This window comes from Molothrus aeneus, unplaced genomic scaffold (genome assembly GCF_037042795.1).
Source record: "Molothrus aeneus isolate 106 unplaced genomic scaffold, BPBGC_Maene_1.0 scaffold_19a, whole genome shotgun sequence".
NCBI lineage: Eukaryota > Metazoa > Chordata > Aves > Passeriformes > Icteridae > Molothrus > Molothrus aeneus.
Window position 1 is genome coordinate 733,551 of NW_027098863.1, and position 18,817 is coordinate 752,367.

Sequence of the window (18,817 nt, forward strand, 5' to 3'; positions counted from 1 at the left end):
TTGCTGGGACTGGCCTTGGGGAGCTGTTCATGGAGAAAAGTCAGTGACAGGTTAGGAGGAATTTTTTCCAGCAAAAACAAAGCCTTTTCCCATAGACCCTTCTCGTATAACCCTCTGACACCCTTTTGAATTTCCAGCAAATTTTCCTTCAACTCCAAGGGGGGTGCCCTGGCTGGTGCTGGCTGAGTGGGACATCAGGTTCAGGGCAGCTACACACAGGGTTTTTATAATTCAGCCCTGCTGTACAGATGTGGGAGGAGGACAGGGACCTGTTCTTGTGTTCCACTTTGAAACCTTGTTAATACAGATGGCCCCGTGAGCATGTGCACCCCCACTGCCAGAGAGCAGGAATGGTAAAATCTGTTTAAATCTTCTAGAGATTTTACAGCTCCTCTTCCCCCTCTCTTGCTGACTATTTTCAGATGTCAGAAACTCTCAGCATTTCTGCTGCCCTCAGGGAGAACAGAGTGAGTTCTCTGAGGCAAGGTGGTGAGTGGAGAGTGAGGGGAGGAGGTCTGTCTCCCAGTCCTGTTCCAGGATTCTCTGGGCTTTCATCATTCTTAGACAGAGGATGATCACCCTCCCATGTTTCCTTTAAAAAACATCCTGACACTGCTGAGAGCAGATGGATCCTCCACAGTCCACCAAATGTCCATTCCTTTCTCAAGGTCTCAGCCCCACATTTGTACCCAGGGACACACAGTGCTCATTTCACCAACCCAGCAGCATTTTCCCATCCTAGAACTTCTATGCCTCACCCTCAGGCTTTCAGATAACACAGAGATGTTACAGGACAGGTTTGCATCCTGGAGGGAAGCTCCCAGCTTGAGCTGAAATCTCAGGGAGACTTCCAAGTGTCCTTCTGATGGCATTGGATGAAGGGAGATGCAGCTCCTTCCCTGGCTGCACTGACAGCATTGCCCAGAGCCGGGCACTGAGGACAGCGTCACCCTGAGCCAGCTGTGCCCCTGCCAGAGCCCCCAGGGCTGGGCAGCTGCTCCCAGCCCTGTGCTCTGCAGAGGGAACTGGGCCCGGGGCTGCAGAGCTGCCCCACGGCTCTGCTGCAGCTCTGCCTGCACAGGAGGGGCTGCACGCCTTGGAGCCCCGGCCCTCAGGGCAGAGGCTTGGCTGGGGCACAGGAGGGAGGGGGCTTGTTCACAGGGAGGGGCTGCACTGCAGGGGCTCCTGTGGGCATCTCTAAACTCTCCCTGCCACAGCATTGCTGGGCTTTGTTTTCTCTCATTGCCTGATCTTCTCTCTGCTTCCTGCAGATTTCCCTCCTGCAGGTGTTTCCCTGTGCCTGATCTCTCCCTGCCAGCACTCACAGACCCCAAATCTCTGTGCACTCTCCTTGGCCCTACAGAACCCTGCCTGTTTGCAGGGCACTGGCTGGGGGCAGGTTCTGTTTTCAGCTTGGAGTAAGGACAGCTCAGACTGAGCCTGATGGCTCCAGCAAAGGTGATGCTGCTGCTGTCCATGGGCAGAGTGGCTGAAAGCACATTAGGGATCTCCTGTGAGCCTATTGATCACTAAAAATAAGAGTTCAGATGTCTCAGGCACTTGTCAAAATTAATAATAATAATTTTTAAGCAACCTTTAATATTTATCTCCTCTTGGCTGCCATTCTCCAATAGTAGGAAACTGAATACCTACCTAGTTTTTGGAAATTTCCTCATTTTTGTTAAATTCATTGTTTTGGAAATATTCCATGACTGACCAGAACCCCTCAGCATGTCAGAGCTTCATGAGCATTTCATCTCCCCTGCACCAGAAATACCTAGAGTTGTACTCACAGAGTCTGTAGGCATTGGGATGTTCCAGCTTGAGGAGATGGCTCCAGGAGCTGCAGCTGCATTGTCCTGCAGCCAGAGGTTCCTGTGCCAAGGGCTGGCAGTGACTGTGCCCCAGGCACTTCTCAGCCCCTTCCCAGCCCTGACTGATTGAAGCTCTCTGTGCCTCTGTGTTGTCCTAGGCTGTGTTGTCCTTCTCCAGCTAGATGGTTGATTGTCAATTCTGCCCTTGCCTCATTATTAGCATAGTCTGCTATTAATTGATTTAGTAAACACTTCCATCCCCCTTCCCACAGGGTGTATTCTGTAGTTGAAAACAATATGGTCATAATATATTTTAAATCATAGGGAGTTAAGACATGTGCTGCAAACATGTCCCTCATTAGGCCATTAAAACAAATTAAGTCCTTCCTATGGTCTTTAGCTGCCCTACACAGATCCTTGACTGCAGGAAAGAGTCCCACTGGTTCCACAACACCCCGCAGTGTCACAATGGTCTCCATAGGAAGGAAACAAGTGAACCCCAGTGGTGCAGGGGCAGATGAGAGGCAGCCACCAGAGGCCAAGGCTAGCCAGACTTGACTGTATGGGCAGATTTGTCTGGGAGTAACCCTTGGATATAGAGAATTTTAGACGCAGAATCTCAATTTTGGCCATGGGTGCCTAGACAAGAAAGACAGTTCTTTCCCATAGGAATAAAAGCACGGAGCCCCAGTGCTTCATGGTTAGATGGGAAGTGGCCCTTGACATGTCAAATTCAGTGGGACCTGTCAGACAGCCCCCAGGAGGCCAAACCAGGCAGACCTGTTCCATGTTCCATTGACTTCATGGGTCCCTACACTGTCACAATGGTCTCCTTGATTCCATGAGGTCTGGCAATGTCACCATGGCTTCTTGGTTTCATGAGCCCCAACAGAGTCACAAGGGTCCGTTGGCCCCACTCAGCCCCGCTGTGTCACAATGGCTCCTAATTTCTATGGGCCCCAATGTTTGATCACTGACCCTTGCTTCTCTAGGGCCCCTGAGTTGCACAATGGTCTCCTTGATTCTATGAGGTTCCATAGTGTCCTTGGACCTGCATTGTCACAACTGACCCATGGTTCCATGAGGTTCCGTAGTGTCACCGTGGTCGCTGTCAGAGGCTGGATGAGATCCATGTCCCGAGACACCTTGGGATGCTCGGAATGCCCATGTGGGGCCAGGGCCAGGTCAGGCCTTGGTTTGTGGTGGGACAGAGCCCCGCCCCCAGCCCTGGCCTGGCAGAGCTGTCAATCACACAGCAGGGACGGTACTAACCCAGCTCTGATTGTTTGAGCTGTCAATCAATCAATCAATCACACACAGCTGGTGCCTACCCTGGCTCTGATTGGGTGAGCAACTGGCAGTCCCACCCCATGGGCGGGGCCATGAAGGCCCAGGGGGTTAAAAGCCAGAGCATGAGGCCAGCCCAGGGTCTGGATCCTGCCTTCTGCTGGGGTTCCTCTGTTGGTGGTGCTGAAACCCCAGCAGTTGGTACCCATGTGCGTGTCTTTTTATGGATCTTCTGTCTTCCTCTTGTTCTCTATTTCTTCTCCTTCTAATCCTACTTATGTGGAACATTTTTGGGTAACTTCACATGTTAAAGTTAAAGGATTTTAGGTTAAATGTGTGGGAATCCAGGGTACAAGGAATATTTCTCTGTCTGCTCTGAGGGGTCCTGACTGCTTTTCAACTTCGCCCACAGAGAGAACATCCAAGATTTTGAGATAGATTAGAATTTACCAATGTGTGAAATAGGTAATAGAGAGTAGTGTAGTATGTCCTTTGCGTGAGAAATTTAGGTTTTGGGATTTTTAGTATGGTGTAGATAGGAAGCAAGATGGAGGACTTGGGGTGTAGTCCCTGTCTTCTTTGTCTGCTCCATTTTCTGCAGTGTTGGTGGCAGAGGGTCATTGGTCAAGGAAAGCACAGTGCAGAGGTTATGTGGACAGTCAAGGGATGAGTTATTGGTAAATAAGTAGAAATAATGTATGTTTTAAGAGCTAATGAGATGAGGCAACTTTTACAGACCTTGAAACCATACATTTGGGGGCCATTTTGCCGTGCTTTTCCAGCACGCTGATCCTGGTGTGGAAAGCAATGCCAAACTTTAGATAAGATAACAATAAAAAGAAGCTGAAGACTGAAAAAGTCCCATGCATCTCCTTTTACCTAGGACAGAACTTCTATAGGGGGGTTTCCCCCATCCAGGGAGCCCCCAGAAAGGCCCAACAGAAAACAAATATCAATGACTGGTGCCCTGGTTTGTCAGAAGTTGGCATTTTTTCATAAAGTTGTTTACTGAAGGGTGTTGTCTTAATTGGCCAATCATGTGAAATGTGTTGATTAAATGACCAATGAGATCCACCTGTAGAAAACCAAGATATAAAAGAAGAGGATTAAAAGAACAGGTGGCTTTTAGCCCTTAGCCTTCTGATCTGAGTCTCTGTGATCTCTGACTCAAAGGTGACATTTGGGGATCTGTGGGGGCTATTGGGGATCCTTTCTGTATTTTGTGGCCCAACAGGAGCTTCTCTAATAAACGTTGCCTGAAGCTCCCACTGTGGCCATGACAGGAACCCCTGTGAGTGTCTGGGACATCCTGGCTCTTTGGCAGCCTGGGGACTCCTGGGAAGTCACCGTGGAGCCCCCGTGAGTGCCTGTGACAGATCGGTGCCTTTGCAGCCCAAGGTGCCCTGGGATGTCACCATGGAATGGCTGTGACTGCCTCTGACCACAGGGCTCTTTACCATCCCAGAAAGCCCTGGGAGGTCTCCATGGAGCCCCTGTCTCTGCCTGTGACATTCCAGCTCTGGAACAGCCTGGAGACTCTTGGAAAGATCCCATGGAGCCCCTGTGAGCGCCTGTGACAAATCTGATCCTTAGCAGGCAACCATCACCAGCAACCCTGTTGCTATGGTCAGTTTCCATGGCAACCATCATCAGGCCCCTGTTGCTATGGTCAGTTTCCATGGCAACCATCACCAGACCCCTGTTGCTATGCTCAGTCCCTTGGCAGCTCCATGGAGACCCCATGCCAGGGGTGGTTGCCATGGACACCAGCTCAGGCCTGCAGCCTGGGCCTGTTGCCATGGCAACCATTGGCAGCCCCATCCCCAGGCTGATGGGATCCCAGAAGCACAGAATTGGCTGAGCTGGGTGGGACCCATCAGGATCCTCCAGTCCAACTGCTGGCCCTGCACAGGACACCCCAACAATGCCAGCCTGGGCCTGGCAGTGCTGGCCAAACGCTGCTGCAGCTAAGAGAGCCCTGGAGCTGGGACCCTTCCCTGGGGAGCCTGGCCAGGGCCCCAGCAGCCTCTGGGCAAAAACTTTTTCCTGACATCCAACCTGAGCCTGCCCAGACTCAGCTGCAGCCGTTCCCTCCACTCCTGTCCCTGGGCACCAGAGGGAAGAGGTTCCCACAGCCCCAGCCAGGGACCCGCTCCCAAGGCTGCTGCCATGGCCACCAGGGCTGGCACCAGCTGGGATGCTTGGTTTCCAAGGGCCGGGCTTCAGGAATGGGATTCCCCAATTTCCTGCTCCCGCTAAAACCGCGCTGCCCTCACTGCCCTCCGGCCTCCCGTGGAAAGCGGAAAAGGCAAAGATCCTGGGCTGGGAGAAGAACAATTTATTGGGAAGAGCAACGAGATAAGGAACAAACAGGAACAGAAACAATATTGATAACAGAAGGGATAAGTAAAATTATTTACAGAAAAAACTACAACATCAACAACTAGTTCTTCCTGGCAATGTATTTCCTCCTGCCTGGAAAGGACACCCTTCTCCTCAGGGGGAGAGAGAGAGAGAGAGTCCCTTTCCTGCCCCTGGCAATGACCTGAGGTGAGAACAAATGTAATGACAGGGCCATGGCCAGACCCTCATGTTCTCCAATCCCACATCTTGTCATTGGCAGGGGCAACAAAAGGTACAGGTGTCTTCCCAGCATGGATCACAGGGAACATGGATCACCAGGACTCTGACCAACGTGGGGTCTCCAATGGGGGATAAAGCTGGAGCAGTGCAAGAAGCTCTTCCTGCAGCTGGGGCATTGGCAGGGCTTCTCTTACCTGTGCCTCCGTTGGTGTCTGGTCAAGTGAGAGCTGCTGGTGAAGCTCTTCCCACACTGGGGACACTCGTAGGGTCTCTCCCCCGTGTGGATGCACCGGTGGGTGACGAGGGTGGAGTTGTGCTTGAAGCCCTTCCCGCAGTCAGGGCAGAGGAAGGGCCTGTCATCCGTGTGAATCCGCTGGTGCTGGAGGAGCTGAGAGCTGGTGTGAAACCTCTTCCCACACTCGGGGCACTTGTAGGGCCTCTCCCCTGTGTGGATCATTTGGTGGATGATCATTTGGGTCTTCCTACTAAAGGTCATCCCACATTCCCCACAGTTGTATGGCCTTTCCCCAGTGTGGATCCTCTGGTGGCAGATCAAGAGAGACTTCTGCCTAAAGGTCTTCCCATATTCCCCACATTCATAGGGCCGTTCCCTGGTGTGGGTCTTCTGGTGGGGGATCAGGTTAGAGTTCTGGCTGAAGCTCATCCCACATTCCCCACACTTGCAGGGCTTCTCCCGGGTGTGGATCCGCTGGTGCCTGATGCGCTTGAAGCCCATCCCACAGTCAGGGCAGCGGAAGGGCCTCTCATCCGTGTGAATCCGCTCATGCAGGAGGAGATCAGAGTTGGTGTAAAAGCTTTTCTGACACTCGGGACACTCGTAGGGCCTCTCCCTCTCCCCAGTGTGGATGCGCTGGTGGGTGATGAGGGTGGAGTTGTGCTTGAAGCCCTTCGCAGAGTCAGGGCAGCGGAAGGGCCTCTCCTCTGAGTGAATTCGCTCATGCAGGTGGAGACTGGAGCTGGTGTGAAACCTCTTCTGACACTGGGGACACTCGTAGGGCCTCTCCCCAGTGTGGATGCGTTGGTGGATGATGAGGGCAGAGCTGCAGCTGAAGCCCTTCCCACACTCCCCACACTCGCAGGGCCATTCCCCAGTGTGGATCATCTGGTGGCTGATCAGGGGGCTGCTCTTCCTGAAGCTGTTCCCACACTCCAAGCACTTGTAGGGCTTCTCCCCATTGTGAAGCTGCTCATGGGCCACCAGCTCCGAGCTCTGGCTGAAGCTCTGTCCACCTTCCTGGCTCAGGGTGGGTCTTTCCTCCTCAGAGCACACTGGGCTGGGTTTGGAGCCCCTCCTCCTGTGGGATCTCTGGGGATTTTCCTCCCCATTGGATTCCTGTGCCCTGGAGTCACGCAAAATGGCCTCTTCCATGAGGTCCTGCCCTGGGGATTTGTCCTCCCTGGTCTCCATCCTCAGCTCCTTCCCAGGGGGAGGAAGGACAAGGAGAGGATGGGATTTGCCTCCATGCCACAGGGAAGGGGAAGGAGATCCCCCCAGTGCATCCCTGGCAGGACGAGGTTGACAGCAGGGTTGTCCTGCAGCCGGGGGCCGTGCTGGGCTGGGAGATGGAGCAGGAGAGAGGGGGGAAAGGGGCACTGACTTCCTCCTCACCTGCCTGCGTGTCCCGGGGCTCCTTCCTCCTCCTTGCAGCCTCCTCCTCCATCTGGCAAAGGTTTGGGGATGTGAAATCCTGTTTTGGAGGAAAGCAAGGGATGAGCACATTGAATTTTGTATTGGTTTCAAGGCAAACCTGGGGAGGGTCTAAGCGATAATTACAATTTAAAAAGAAAAGAAGATCAAGGCAATGATACAGAAACACTGCCTTAAACTGAGTCAGGATATAACCTGACACCCTGTTGCTGCTCAGGGTGGTGGCAGCAGTCCCATTAAATGGTGGCTGCAGTCCTGTTGGAGTGATGAACATGATTCTGTCCAAGCAGTGATCCTGTAGAAGGGTCTGCTCTTCCTCTGAAGGTCCAGTGGTGGTTCTGGAGCTCTTGTCCTCTGGGAGCCCAGTAGGCAAGCTGCTCCTGGTGTGGCAAGGCTCAGCTTATATCCAGGTAGGAATGCTTGGATCCTCCCCCTGGGCGGAGCATCCCACAATGGGATGATGGAATTTTATCAGTCCTGCAGTGACACTCAATGGCCCATTCACAGAAGATATCTCCCCTGCAGGGCGTTATCAGGGCTGAGTCATGGAAGAGATCAAGAACACTGCCCCGCCTGTTTATAGCAGTTGATGAAGATGGGGATTGAAAACATGCATTTGGTTCCATCTTACATTGCAGCCTGAAACAGTGGGGGAATCCCTGCTCAGGGGGTGAACACCACCACCCTTACCCAAACTGGCTCAGGTGTAAAACCCCCACCCCGGGAAGGCCACACACACAGGGAACAATGTCACACTTGCCCTGCCCCAGGGGAGGTCTCTGTCCCTGTCACTCCCTTGCTCTCCTCCCTTTTCACTCCCTTGCTCTCCTCCCTTTTCTCTTTCTTTCCATGTCTGTCTCTACCTCACATTTACTGTTTAATAAAATCCAGTTTGTATTTGGTCTTGTTAGCACCTTAATTGAGGCAGAGGCATCTCTCCGAAAATTTTCTTATCCAGATTGCGCGATTATTTTGGCACAGTGAGTTCAGGGCACTGTTGTCTGACCCAGAGTGCCTTTGACTACAGCATGGTTCCCTCCTCTGAGGAGGTTGTGGCTCTTTCAGGAAGAACTCTTGGAAACTCGGACACAGTCCCTCCTTCCTCCTGGGCAACTTATGGGAGAACTGATGAAGAAAAAGGCTGTTGTACATGGCCAGTGAAAAAGAAAATATTTTGTTGTCCTTCCTTGAAAAGTTTCTTAAAATCACTGGAGGAGAGGGAGCAAATGATATCAGACTGACTGATAAAGTTCATTTACTCCAAGGTGAGGAACACAGGGTTGCTAAAAGTCCCCCAAGTAGCCTAGCTCAAGTAGCTAAATTCCCAAATAACTCCAGCCAGGGGTGTCCGGGAGGATTTTTTTGGAGCGTGTTTGGAGCCGGCAGATCCCGGACTCGAGCCCCAGATATCTCCGGGCTCCCTAAGAGGAGCTTTTTCGGAGGCAGAGGAGCCGCGATCGCCCCTCAGGAGGGTCCCAGGGGGTCCACGTGGGGATGGCCCAGTACCGACGGGGCGGGACATTGGTTTTGGGGATCCCCGTGAGAGCCGGGGCTGTGGAATGGGGGACCCCTGGGGCGGGGAGAGGGGAAGGGGCAATACCGGAGCTGGGGCACCCCCGGCAGCCCAGAGATGAGGCAGGGACGGGACCCCCTGACCCTGACAGGGGCGCGTCCTGGGGTGACTTCATGATGCTCGTACCCCATCGGTCCGTTTAGCCCAGAAATGAGTTCTGCACCTTTAAGGCTGGTTCTGAGAGCCAAGGGGAGGAGGAAGAAGCTGCAGTTTGTTTTCAGACACTGCACTCACTCCTCCACATTCCGGCTCCTGGATGGACAGAGGGCCAGACAGAGCTCTCCTTTGCTTTTAGTTAGTTTTTAGCTCGCTGAGGCAGAGAAGTTCCCTAGACTGTTCTTTTTCTTTTTCTTTGGAGCTGTTTAAACCTGCTCTGGACTGAACACCCAGAACACCACCGGCAGCTCCCACCTGTGGCCCACCTGGCCAGACCTGGGCCACGGCATTTCTGGTACTGGAGGGACTGAAAAAAGATTGATAAGAGACTGATAAGAGACTGATAAGAGATTGAGTGAGCCGAGCTACAGCCCACAGAGGGACTTGTGGAGTTTGTCTTCTCTTTTGGAGCAGCAGGAGGTTTTATTGCTTAATATTGCTCAATTTTTGTGCTAGTGAACACTTTGCCTGTTAAATAAAGTTTTTTTCCACTTTTCTCCAAGGAAATATTTTCCCGAACTGGCTGAGGGTGGGGCTGCTGAATCTGCATTCTAGAGGAAACTCCTTTTGGGGTTTTTCAACCAAATTTGTCCTAAACCAGGACAGGCTGGTGGAAAGAAGGGGGAACCCCAAGTGCCTGGATTGAGGGGAGGCTGGAGAGGGGGACCCTGGGACTCCAAAATCTCCCAGAATCCCTAAGCAGGACCCTGGAGAGGGGGAATCCCCAGGATCCCCAGCAGCCCTGAGACGGGGGACCACCAGAAACCCCAGAGGGATGAGATTTGAAATGGGGAACTCCGGGTGGCTTTTTTTATTCACTCTAATTTTTGGACATCAGATGACTTCCAGAGATGGACTTGGGCAAGAGGAATCCCCAACCGAAGGCATTCACACCTTGTTTTTCCCCAAAACAGGATTTTCCCCAAACCTTCCCGCAGTGACATCCCCACTGTCCCGCTCTGGGTGAGCTCAGTCCAAAACCTGACCCTGATCCTGGTCTCAATCTCACTCCATGTTCAGACACACTCACAGTTTTGAATTTAATCCCATCCCAGTGCCAGACTCGTCTAGCCTCAGACCCAATCCCAACCCCAGCCCTAAAGCCAATCCCATGTCTAGCCTTAACCCCAATCCCAGCTCTAATCCAAATCTCAGCCCCAACTCCAAGCCCAGCCCCAATTCCAGCCCCTTCCTAAATCCTCAGCCCCAAACCAAATCCCAGGTTCAGCCCTTCTGGGGGTTTGGGGGTGTCTCTGTCCCTGTGACCCCGATGATGTTTGGGTGGGGTCCCAGCAGGGCTGAGAGGGACAGAGACCCCCCCAGCCTCCCCAGGGGTGAGAAGGTGGCAGAGCCCCCCCAGCCCCGAGCAGCCTCAGCGGTGAGAGGGACACAGAGCCCCTGGTGCCCAGCCCTGCACAGGCATTGCCTGAGGCCAGAGGGATGGAGACCCCCCAAGCATCCCCCAGGGCGAGGGGACAGAGAGCCCCGAGCATCCCCTGGGCTGAGAGGGACAGAGACTGCTCCGAGCACCCCCTGGCACAGGGGTGAGAGGGAGGGAGACCCCCCAGGCATTCCCTGGGGTGAGAATGATGGAGACCCCTGGGGAATGGCCTGGGGTGACAGGGACAGGGACACCCCTGGGGAATGGCCGGGGGTGACAGGGACAGGGACACCCCTGGGGAATGGCCTGGGGTGACAGGGACAGGGACAACCCCCCCAAGCCCCTCCCAAGCATCCCCCAGGATGAAGGCACAGAGACCCTTCAAGCATGCCCTGGACACTGCACAAAATAAACTTGGTAGAAATCCAACTAAACTCTGCATAAAATACTTTGATGAATACTTGATTTTCCCACAACTGACTTGTGATGAAAGTGCAAACAAATCCCAAATATGAATAAACTGACAATCCAAGCAGTGATGTGGCAATTCCAAGTTTCATTGGTTCCCGCACACCTCCAGCTCACCTGCTGGCAGTTTCTGATAAAAGAAAAGTGCAAATTTGGCCCCATACAGATATTATTAAAAGGAAGGGAAAGCTCTGGGTAGCTGTCACAAAAGTGACAGGGATGAAGAGAAAAATGATTCTCACATTTCACAAAGCCCCCAAGCCTGTGAATTTGGGACTTAATTGGGAATTTAGCTACTTGAGCTGGGCTTCTTGTGGGACTTTTAGCAGCCTTGTGTTCCTCACCTTGGAGTGAATGAACCTCGTCAGTCTCGCTGGTAACATTTGCTCCCTTTCCTCCAGTGACTTTAACAAACTTTTCAAGGAAGGACAACAAAATATTTTCTTTACACTCTGGACCCACAACAGCCATTTTCCTCATCAGTATTCCCATAGGTCGCTCAGAGGAAGCTGTGTGCAAGTTTCCAAGAGTTCTTCCAGAAAAAACCACAACCTCCTCAGTGGAGGGAACTATTCTATTGTCAAAGGCCCTTGGAGCCAGAAAATAGTGCCGGAACCCACTCTGTCAAAATATTGTCATAATCTGGTTAAGAAAATTGTGAGAGAGATTCCTCTGCCCCAATTAAGGTGCTAATGAGACCAAATCCAAAGTAGATTTTATTGAACAGTTAATGTGAGGTAGAGAGAGAGATGGAAAGAAAGAGAAAAGGGGGAAGAGCAAGGGAGTGACAGGGACAGAGACCTCCCCTGGGGCAGGGCAAGTGTGACATTGTTCCCTGTGTGTGTGGCCTTCCCGGGGTGGGGGTTTTACACCTGAGCCAGTTTGGGTAAGGGGGGTGGTGTTCACCCCCTGAGCAGGGATTCCCCCACTGTTTCAGGCTGCAATGTAAGATGGAACCAAATGCATGTTTTCAATCCCCATCTTCATCAACTGCTATAAACAGGCGGGGCAGTGTTCTTGATCTCTTCCATGACTCAGCCCTGATAACGCCCTGCAGGGGAGATATCTTCTGTGAATGGGCCATTGAGTGTCACTGCAGGACTGATAAAATTCCATCATCCCATTGTGGGATGCTCCACCCAGGGGGAGGATCCAAGCATTCCTACCTGGATATAAGCTGAGCCTTGCCACACCAGGAGCAGCTTGCCTACTGGATTCCCAGAGGACAAGAGCTCCAGAACCACCACTGGACCTTCAGAGGAAGAACAGACCCTTCTACAGGATCACTGCTTGGACAGAATCACGTTCATCACTCCAACAGGACTGCAGCCACCATTTAATGGGACTGCAGCCACCACCCTGAGCAGCAACAGGGTGTCAGGTTATATCCTGACTCTGTCAGTTTAAGGCCGCGCTTCTGTATCTTAGCCATGATCTAGATTTTCTTATTAAATTGTAATTCTGGTTTAGATTCTCCCCCAGGTTTGCCTTCAAACCAGTACAAAAAACAATGTGTGCACCACTTGTTTTCTTCCCAAAACAGGATTTCCCATCCCCAAACCTTTGTCAGATGGAAGAGGAGGCTGTGAGGAAGAGGAAAGAGCCCAAAGGCACCCAGGCAGGTGAGGAGGAAGTCAGTACCTCTTCCCCCCTCTCTCCTGCTCCATCTCCCAGCCCAGCACAGCCCCCGGCTGCAGGACAACCCTGCTGCCAACCCCATCCTGTAGAGAGCTTTTTGGATAATTGGTTAGCTGAGAAAGGCCATTTCGATGTGATACCGATGGATAAAGATAGAGGAAACAAGCTGGGGGTTATGTAACCAGTGTCCAATCACTGACAAAGGTCATAGTGACCTTCGCTGAAACGGGAAGACAGGGGAGAAAATTGCTTGCCAGAAAATGTAGATATCCTAGGTAGAGAAGCTAGAAGAATGCAAACATAGAAACAAAATAATCATTAGAGCATAGAAGTAGGTGTGGTTGATCTAAGTGTGCTTTAACCAATAATGAGCTCAGCTTTTGCAATATGTATAAGCTTCATTAACACCAATATAAATATGTGTGAGCTTTCAATAAACTTTGGGATTTGTCATCCACGCATAGTGTGTGAGGCATTTCTTCCGCCGTTCACGACAAATGGTGATCCCGGACGTTCTTCTTCAACGGTAGCCACGGTTGAGCGGCGTACAGGGTTCGGGTCCTATCACAGCTGAGGACGGCAAAAGCACCGCTGAAAAAGGGAAAGTGCAGTGCCCCGGGTGACCTCAAAGGAGAGCCTGGCCGAGACATGCTGCCGGAGTCTGGAAGGGCTGCAAGAAGCACGCTGTTATCTTTAACACAGATAAAGAAAGGCAAGCAGTATATGATTTATTTCCTAGCTTTTTATAAAAGCGTAAGGTTAAGGGTATAGATGTGGAGAAAGAGCTTCATGGGTTGTTAGCTCATGAGTATGCACAAAGACTGTTTTAAAATCCTCGCACAGTGCATAGGTTATCAGAGTGCCGTATATTTGGGGATTAGTTGTGGCAGGCAGTCATAGATGATGATAAAGCCGTGAGAAAGTTGGGAAATTTATGGCGGGTCGTGCATGCTGAATTGTTGAAATATCAGGCAGAGGAAAGAGCTGCCCAGCAGGCTAGTGCAGCCCATGAAAGAAACAGAGTTACGGAGACTGGTTTGGCCCCCTTCCTCGCCGACTTCGGTTCCTGCCTCATACGGCGGTCCCTTGCCGGCACCGGCATCTACGTTAAGTGGCGGCTCCCCGCTGACACTAGCTCCTGCTCTAAACAGCAGCTCCCTGCAGCTATCAGTTCCTGCTTCGGGCAGCAGCCCCCCCCGCGCATACTCCAGCAGTGCTGTCCGCGCCGCCTGCTCCGGTGTCGAACCCTACACTTCCTCCGCCTAGTAACGCGCCCATCCCCGGGTCAGAGAGTGACCTAGAAGGGGCCGTTGCACAGCAGCGAAGGGAGGCTCATGCCAGCCCCGGCCCTAAGCGACTTAGCAGCTGCAGCCCGCCGCCTCCCACTCCACTCCGCAGCCGCCCTGACCCCCGAGCTGAGGGGGGGGGCGGCAGGACGGGCCTCCCACCCCCCGTGGGGCAGCGGGCTCCGGGGGGTCCGCCCGGCCCGCGGCTGCCCGGTGCGGTTCTGCTTCCCGGCCACCAGCTCTCTGCGCCCGGACGACACAAATAGCAGCTGTCACCGCTTCAGCTCGACCTGCCTCCAGCCCGCCACCGCCGGGAGCCTGTGGGAGCCTTGCAACTGGGGTTGCCTGGTCCGGTTATGCTGCCAAGGGACTGGCCACTTTTGATTATTGATCTGAAGGACTGCTTCTTTACTATTGCTCTTCATCCTCGAGATACTGCAGCAGATATTGGACTGTGTTACACAAGGCAGTGTTCGGAGACGTGATCTTGATCTCCCTATACAGCTGACAGTTTGGTGTGGACCAAAATTTTTACTGCGTGCACTTACTCAGCATAACAGAAAAACGGGGGAGATATGGGCCTTGGAATGGATATCTCCTCCACTTCAACAACATAAAACCCTTCTTCAGAAAATTGAAATTTTAGCTGATTTGCTCAAAAAGGGTCGTGATAGGACAATGGGGTTGGATTCAATGCCCAAAAAGATCACTAAAGCCCTTATCAGATGCTATAACTGTCTACACAGATGCAGGAAGAAAATCCAAAACTGCGGCAGTGACCTGGCGAGAAGAGGGACAATGGCATCATCACATACTCCAAGCTACTGAGTTGGACACTTTGCAAACGATGGAGCTATTGGCTGTTGTATAGGCCATGATGCATTTCTCTGGACTTCTTAACATTGTAACAGATTCTTTGTATGTTGCAGGCGTGTGTGAGCGAATAGAGGATGCCTCTATAAAAGAGGTTCAGAACAGGAGGTTACATGAACTGTTTATGCAGCTGCAGAGAGCGATTAAGCTAAGAAAGCATTCTTTTTGTGTTATCCATATCAGAAGTCACAAATGGGATATTGGTCTGGGAGAAGGTAACATGCGAGCAGATAAATTAGTCTCAATCACACAAGCAACTCCAATTCCCAAACAAACCATAGCCAGAGAGGCACACTCCATGTTCCATCAGAATGCAAAAGGCCTTTATAGAGAATTTCAGATATCTATGGAGGAGGCACAGGCAATAGTCAAAGCCTGTCCTATATGTAGTCATCATAATGGAGGCTGTGGTTTAGGTCTGGGAGTTAACCCAAGAGGGCTGAGCACAAACGAGACCTGGCAGATGGATGTCACACATGTGGCAGAGTTTGGGAGATTGAAGTATGTACATGTTACCATAGACACTTACAGTCATTTTATATGGGCCACAGTGCATCAAAACAGATAATGGGCCTGCTTACTGTAGCAAAAGAATAAAGCAGTTTCTGCAGATGTGGGGGATAGAACACAGAACAGCCCTCCCCAATTCTCCTACAGGGCAAGCGATCGTGGAGAGAGCAAATGGTACCTTGAAAAGATATCTGAGTAAATATATGGATACCAGAGAGCCACAAGAGAGATTGTTAAAGTGTTTGTTTGTTTTGAACCACCTGTGTGTTTTTGGGGAGAATAAGGTTCCTGCTGTGATTTGTCACTATGTACATGAAACAGATGGTGTAAAGAAAGATGTATGGGTGAGATACAGGGATCCCAAAACAGGACAATGGCAAGGTCCTTCTAAGGTGTTATATTGGGGCCGCGGATATCTTTGTGTTTCTACCCCTACGGGATCTCTGTGGGTACCTGCTAAATGGACCCGAGCAGCTGTGTTTGATGGAAACTTTATATTATTACTTTATTAGTTTTTGCTTCTTTTGTGGACAGTGTAGACCATCAGGCATGGGCCCCACCTCAGCCCAAGACTAACATATGGGTCACCCTGGCAAACTTGACTAAACAGGAGACTATTTGCCTGTCATTATCTTCTCCTGGCAATCCTTTCACAACTTGTTTGGTTGGATTACCAGCAGATCCCTGGCCGTGCCCTTCACATGTACCAACTTGTAAGGTCAGCAATGCTAGGACGAGTGTGGATAATTGGGATCAGTGGATTTCCCACTTTCCTATAGCACCACAGGAACCCCAAGAGTTGGAGTTGTTAGGGTCAGTGATGGCAGATGCATGCATTCATTTTAACCATAGAAGCCTGCTGTCAGTCAAGAACCATTCTAATGTTGTAACTTCCAGCATGGCTGTCTACCGCAATGCATCGGCTTGGTGCAATTATACAACAAAGAGAGTGTCAGTCTCATCCAATGACCCTATTCAATTGCCAGCAGGATATTTCCTGATATGTGGGGACCGTGCTTGGGCCGGTATCCCATCAATGCTGCACGGGGGACCATGTACACTTGGACGGCTATCTCTACTTACACCTAACATGTCCATGATACTAAACATGAGCCGCCGCCATCGTAGAGGCAAACGAATGGCTCATGCATTTCCAGCAGAGTGCCGGGACGATGTAAAGTTCTGGTCCCCAGCGGCCATAATCACAGCATCTTTCTTAGCTCCAGGGGTATCAGCATCACGTGCTCATGCTATTTTAAATAGGTTAGGGTGTTGGTTTGCTAAACAAACAAATGCAACTTCTTTAGCAATTTCTAGTCTTTTGCTTGATGTAGACTCTATTCGCCATGCGACACTTCAAAACAGAGCTGCTATCGATTTTCTTTTACTTGCACAAGGCCATGGCTGTGATGAATTTGAGGGCATGTGTTGCATGAATCTTTCTGATCATGCACAGTCTGTTCACTCACAGCTCTCTGAGTTATGGAGGTTAACTGGGAATTTACAGGTAGAATCAGGCCTTGGTATTGATGGATGGCTCAAATCTTTAAGCTTAGGGTCATGGTTACGCTCTGTTGTTAAGGTTGGCATTGTAGTAGCTATTGTAGCTTTGTTGTTAATACTAATTTTGCCATATTTTTGTATATGCTTACAGAATATGGTGCGAAAGATGATAACTACCGCATTTAATCAAACCATGCTTGTTCAACAGAAAAACGGGGGAAATGTGGAGAGCTTTTTGGATAATTGGTTAGCTGAGAAAGGACATTTCGATGTGATACCGATGGATAAGGATAGAGGAAACAAGCTGGGGGTTATGTAACCAGTGTCCAATCACTGACAAAGGTCATAGTGACCTTCGCTGAAACGGGAAGACAGGGGAGAAAATTGCTTGCCAGAAAATGTAGATATCCTAGGTAGAGAAGCTAGAAGAATGCAAACATAGAAACAAAATAATCATTAGAGCATAGAAGTAGGTGTGGTTGATCTAAGTGTGCTTTAACCAATAATGAGCTCAGCTTTTGCAATATGTATAAGCTTCATTAACACCAATATAAATATGTGTGAGCTTTCAATAAACTTTGGGATTTGTCATCCACGCATAGTGTGTGAGGCATTTCTTCCGCCGTTCACGACACCATCCTGCCGGGGACGCACTGGGGGGATCTCCTTCCCCTTCCCTCTGGGACGGAGGCAAATCCCATCCTCTCCTTGTCCTTCCTCCCCCAGGGAAGAAGCTGAGGATGGAGACCAGGAAGGACAAATCCCCAATGCAGAACCTCATGGAAGAGGCTGTTTTGAGTGGCTCCACACTGCAGAATTCCAACAGGGAGGACAAGTCCCAGAGATCCCACAGGGGAATGGGCTCCAAACCCAGCCCAGGGGGCTCTGAGGAGGAAAGACCCACCCTGGGCCTGCAGCTCCGCCCTCATCATCCACCAACGCATCCACACTGGGGAGAGGCCCTACGAGTGTCCCCAGTGTCAAAAGAGGTTTCACACCAGCTCCAGTCTCTACCTGCATGAGTGAATTCACTCAGAGGAGAGGCCCTTCCACTGCCCTGACTGTGGGAAGGGCTTCAAGCAGAAATCCCACCTCACCAGGCACCAGCGCGTCCACACTGGGGAGAGGCTCTACGAGTCTCCCAATTTTCAGAAGAGGTTTCCCACCAGCTTTCAGCTCCTCCAACACCAGCGGATTCACACCAAGGAGAGGCCCTTCTTTGCCCCAACTGTGGGAAGGGCTTCAAGCACAACTCGACGCTCATCACCCACCAGCGCATCCACACTGGGGAGAGGCCCTAGAGTGTCCCCAGTGTGGGAAGAGCTTCACCAGCAGCTCTCACTTGACCAGACACCAACGGAGTCACAGGTAAGAGAAGCTCTGCAAATGCTCCGATTCCGGGAACAGCTTCATGCACCGCTCCAGCTTCATCCCCCATGGGAGAAGCCACATTGGGAAGAGCCTTGGTGATCCATGTTCCCTGTGATCCATGCTGGGTAGACACCTGTCCCTTTTCCTGCCCCTGCGAATGACCTGATGTGGGATGGAAGAACATGATGGTCTGGCCATGGCTGTGACATTACATTCACTCCCACCTCAGGTCATTGCCAGGGGCAGGAAAGGGACTCTCTCACTCTCTCTCCCTGAGGAGAAGGGTGTCCTTTCCAGACAGGAGAAACTGTGGCCAGGCAGACCCAGTGAGTTGTGTTTTAGTTTTTCCTGTAAATAGTTACATTTATCCCTTCTGTTATCAATATCGTTTCTGCTCCTGTTTGTTTCCTTATCATGTTTCTGTTCCCAATAAATTGTTCTTATCCCAGCCCGGGATCTTTGCCTTTTGTGCTTTCCATGGGAGGCGGGAGGGCAGCGAGGGCAGCGTAGTTTTAAGCGGGAGCAGGAAATTGGGGAATCCCATTCCCGAAGCCCGGCCCGTGGAAACCGAGCATCCCAGCTGGTGCCAGCCCTGGTGGCCATGGCAGCAGCCTTGGGAGCGGGTCCCTGGCTGGGGCTGTGGGAACCTCTTCCCTCTGGTGCCCAGGGACAGGAGTGGAGGGAATGGCTGCAGCTGAGTCGGGG

The 18,817-nt window shown here is 51.4% G+C and overlaps 1 protein-coding gene across 1 annotated transcript in view; it reads right to left on the reverse strand.

Annotated features, from left to right (window-relative positions):
- Positions 1–5,874: 5,874 nt before the first annotated feature.
- Positions 5,875–18,817, reverse strand: part of LOC136569706 (zinc finger protein 420-like) — a 37,911-nt gene continuing 24,968 nt past the window's right edge. Inside the window, exon 3 of the mRNA XM_066570067.1 lies at positions 5,875–6,935. Coding sequence (XP_066426164.1) covers positions 5,875–6,935 — 1,061 coding nt within the window. The remainder of the gene's footprint in view (positions 6,936–18,817) is intronic.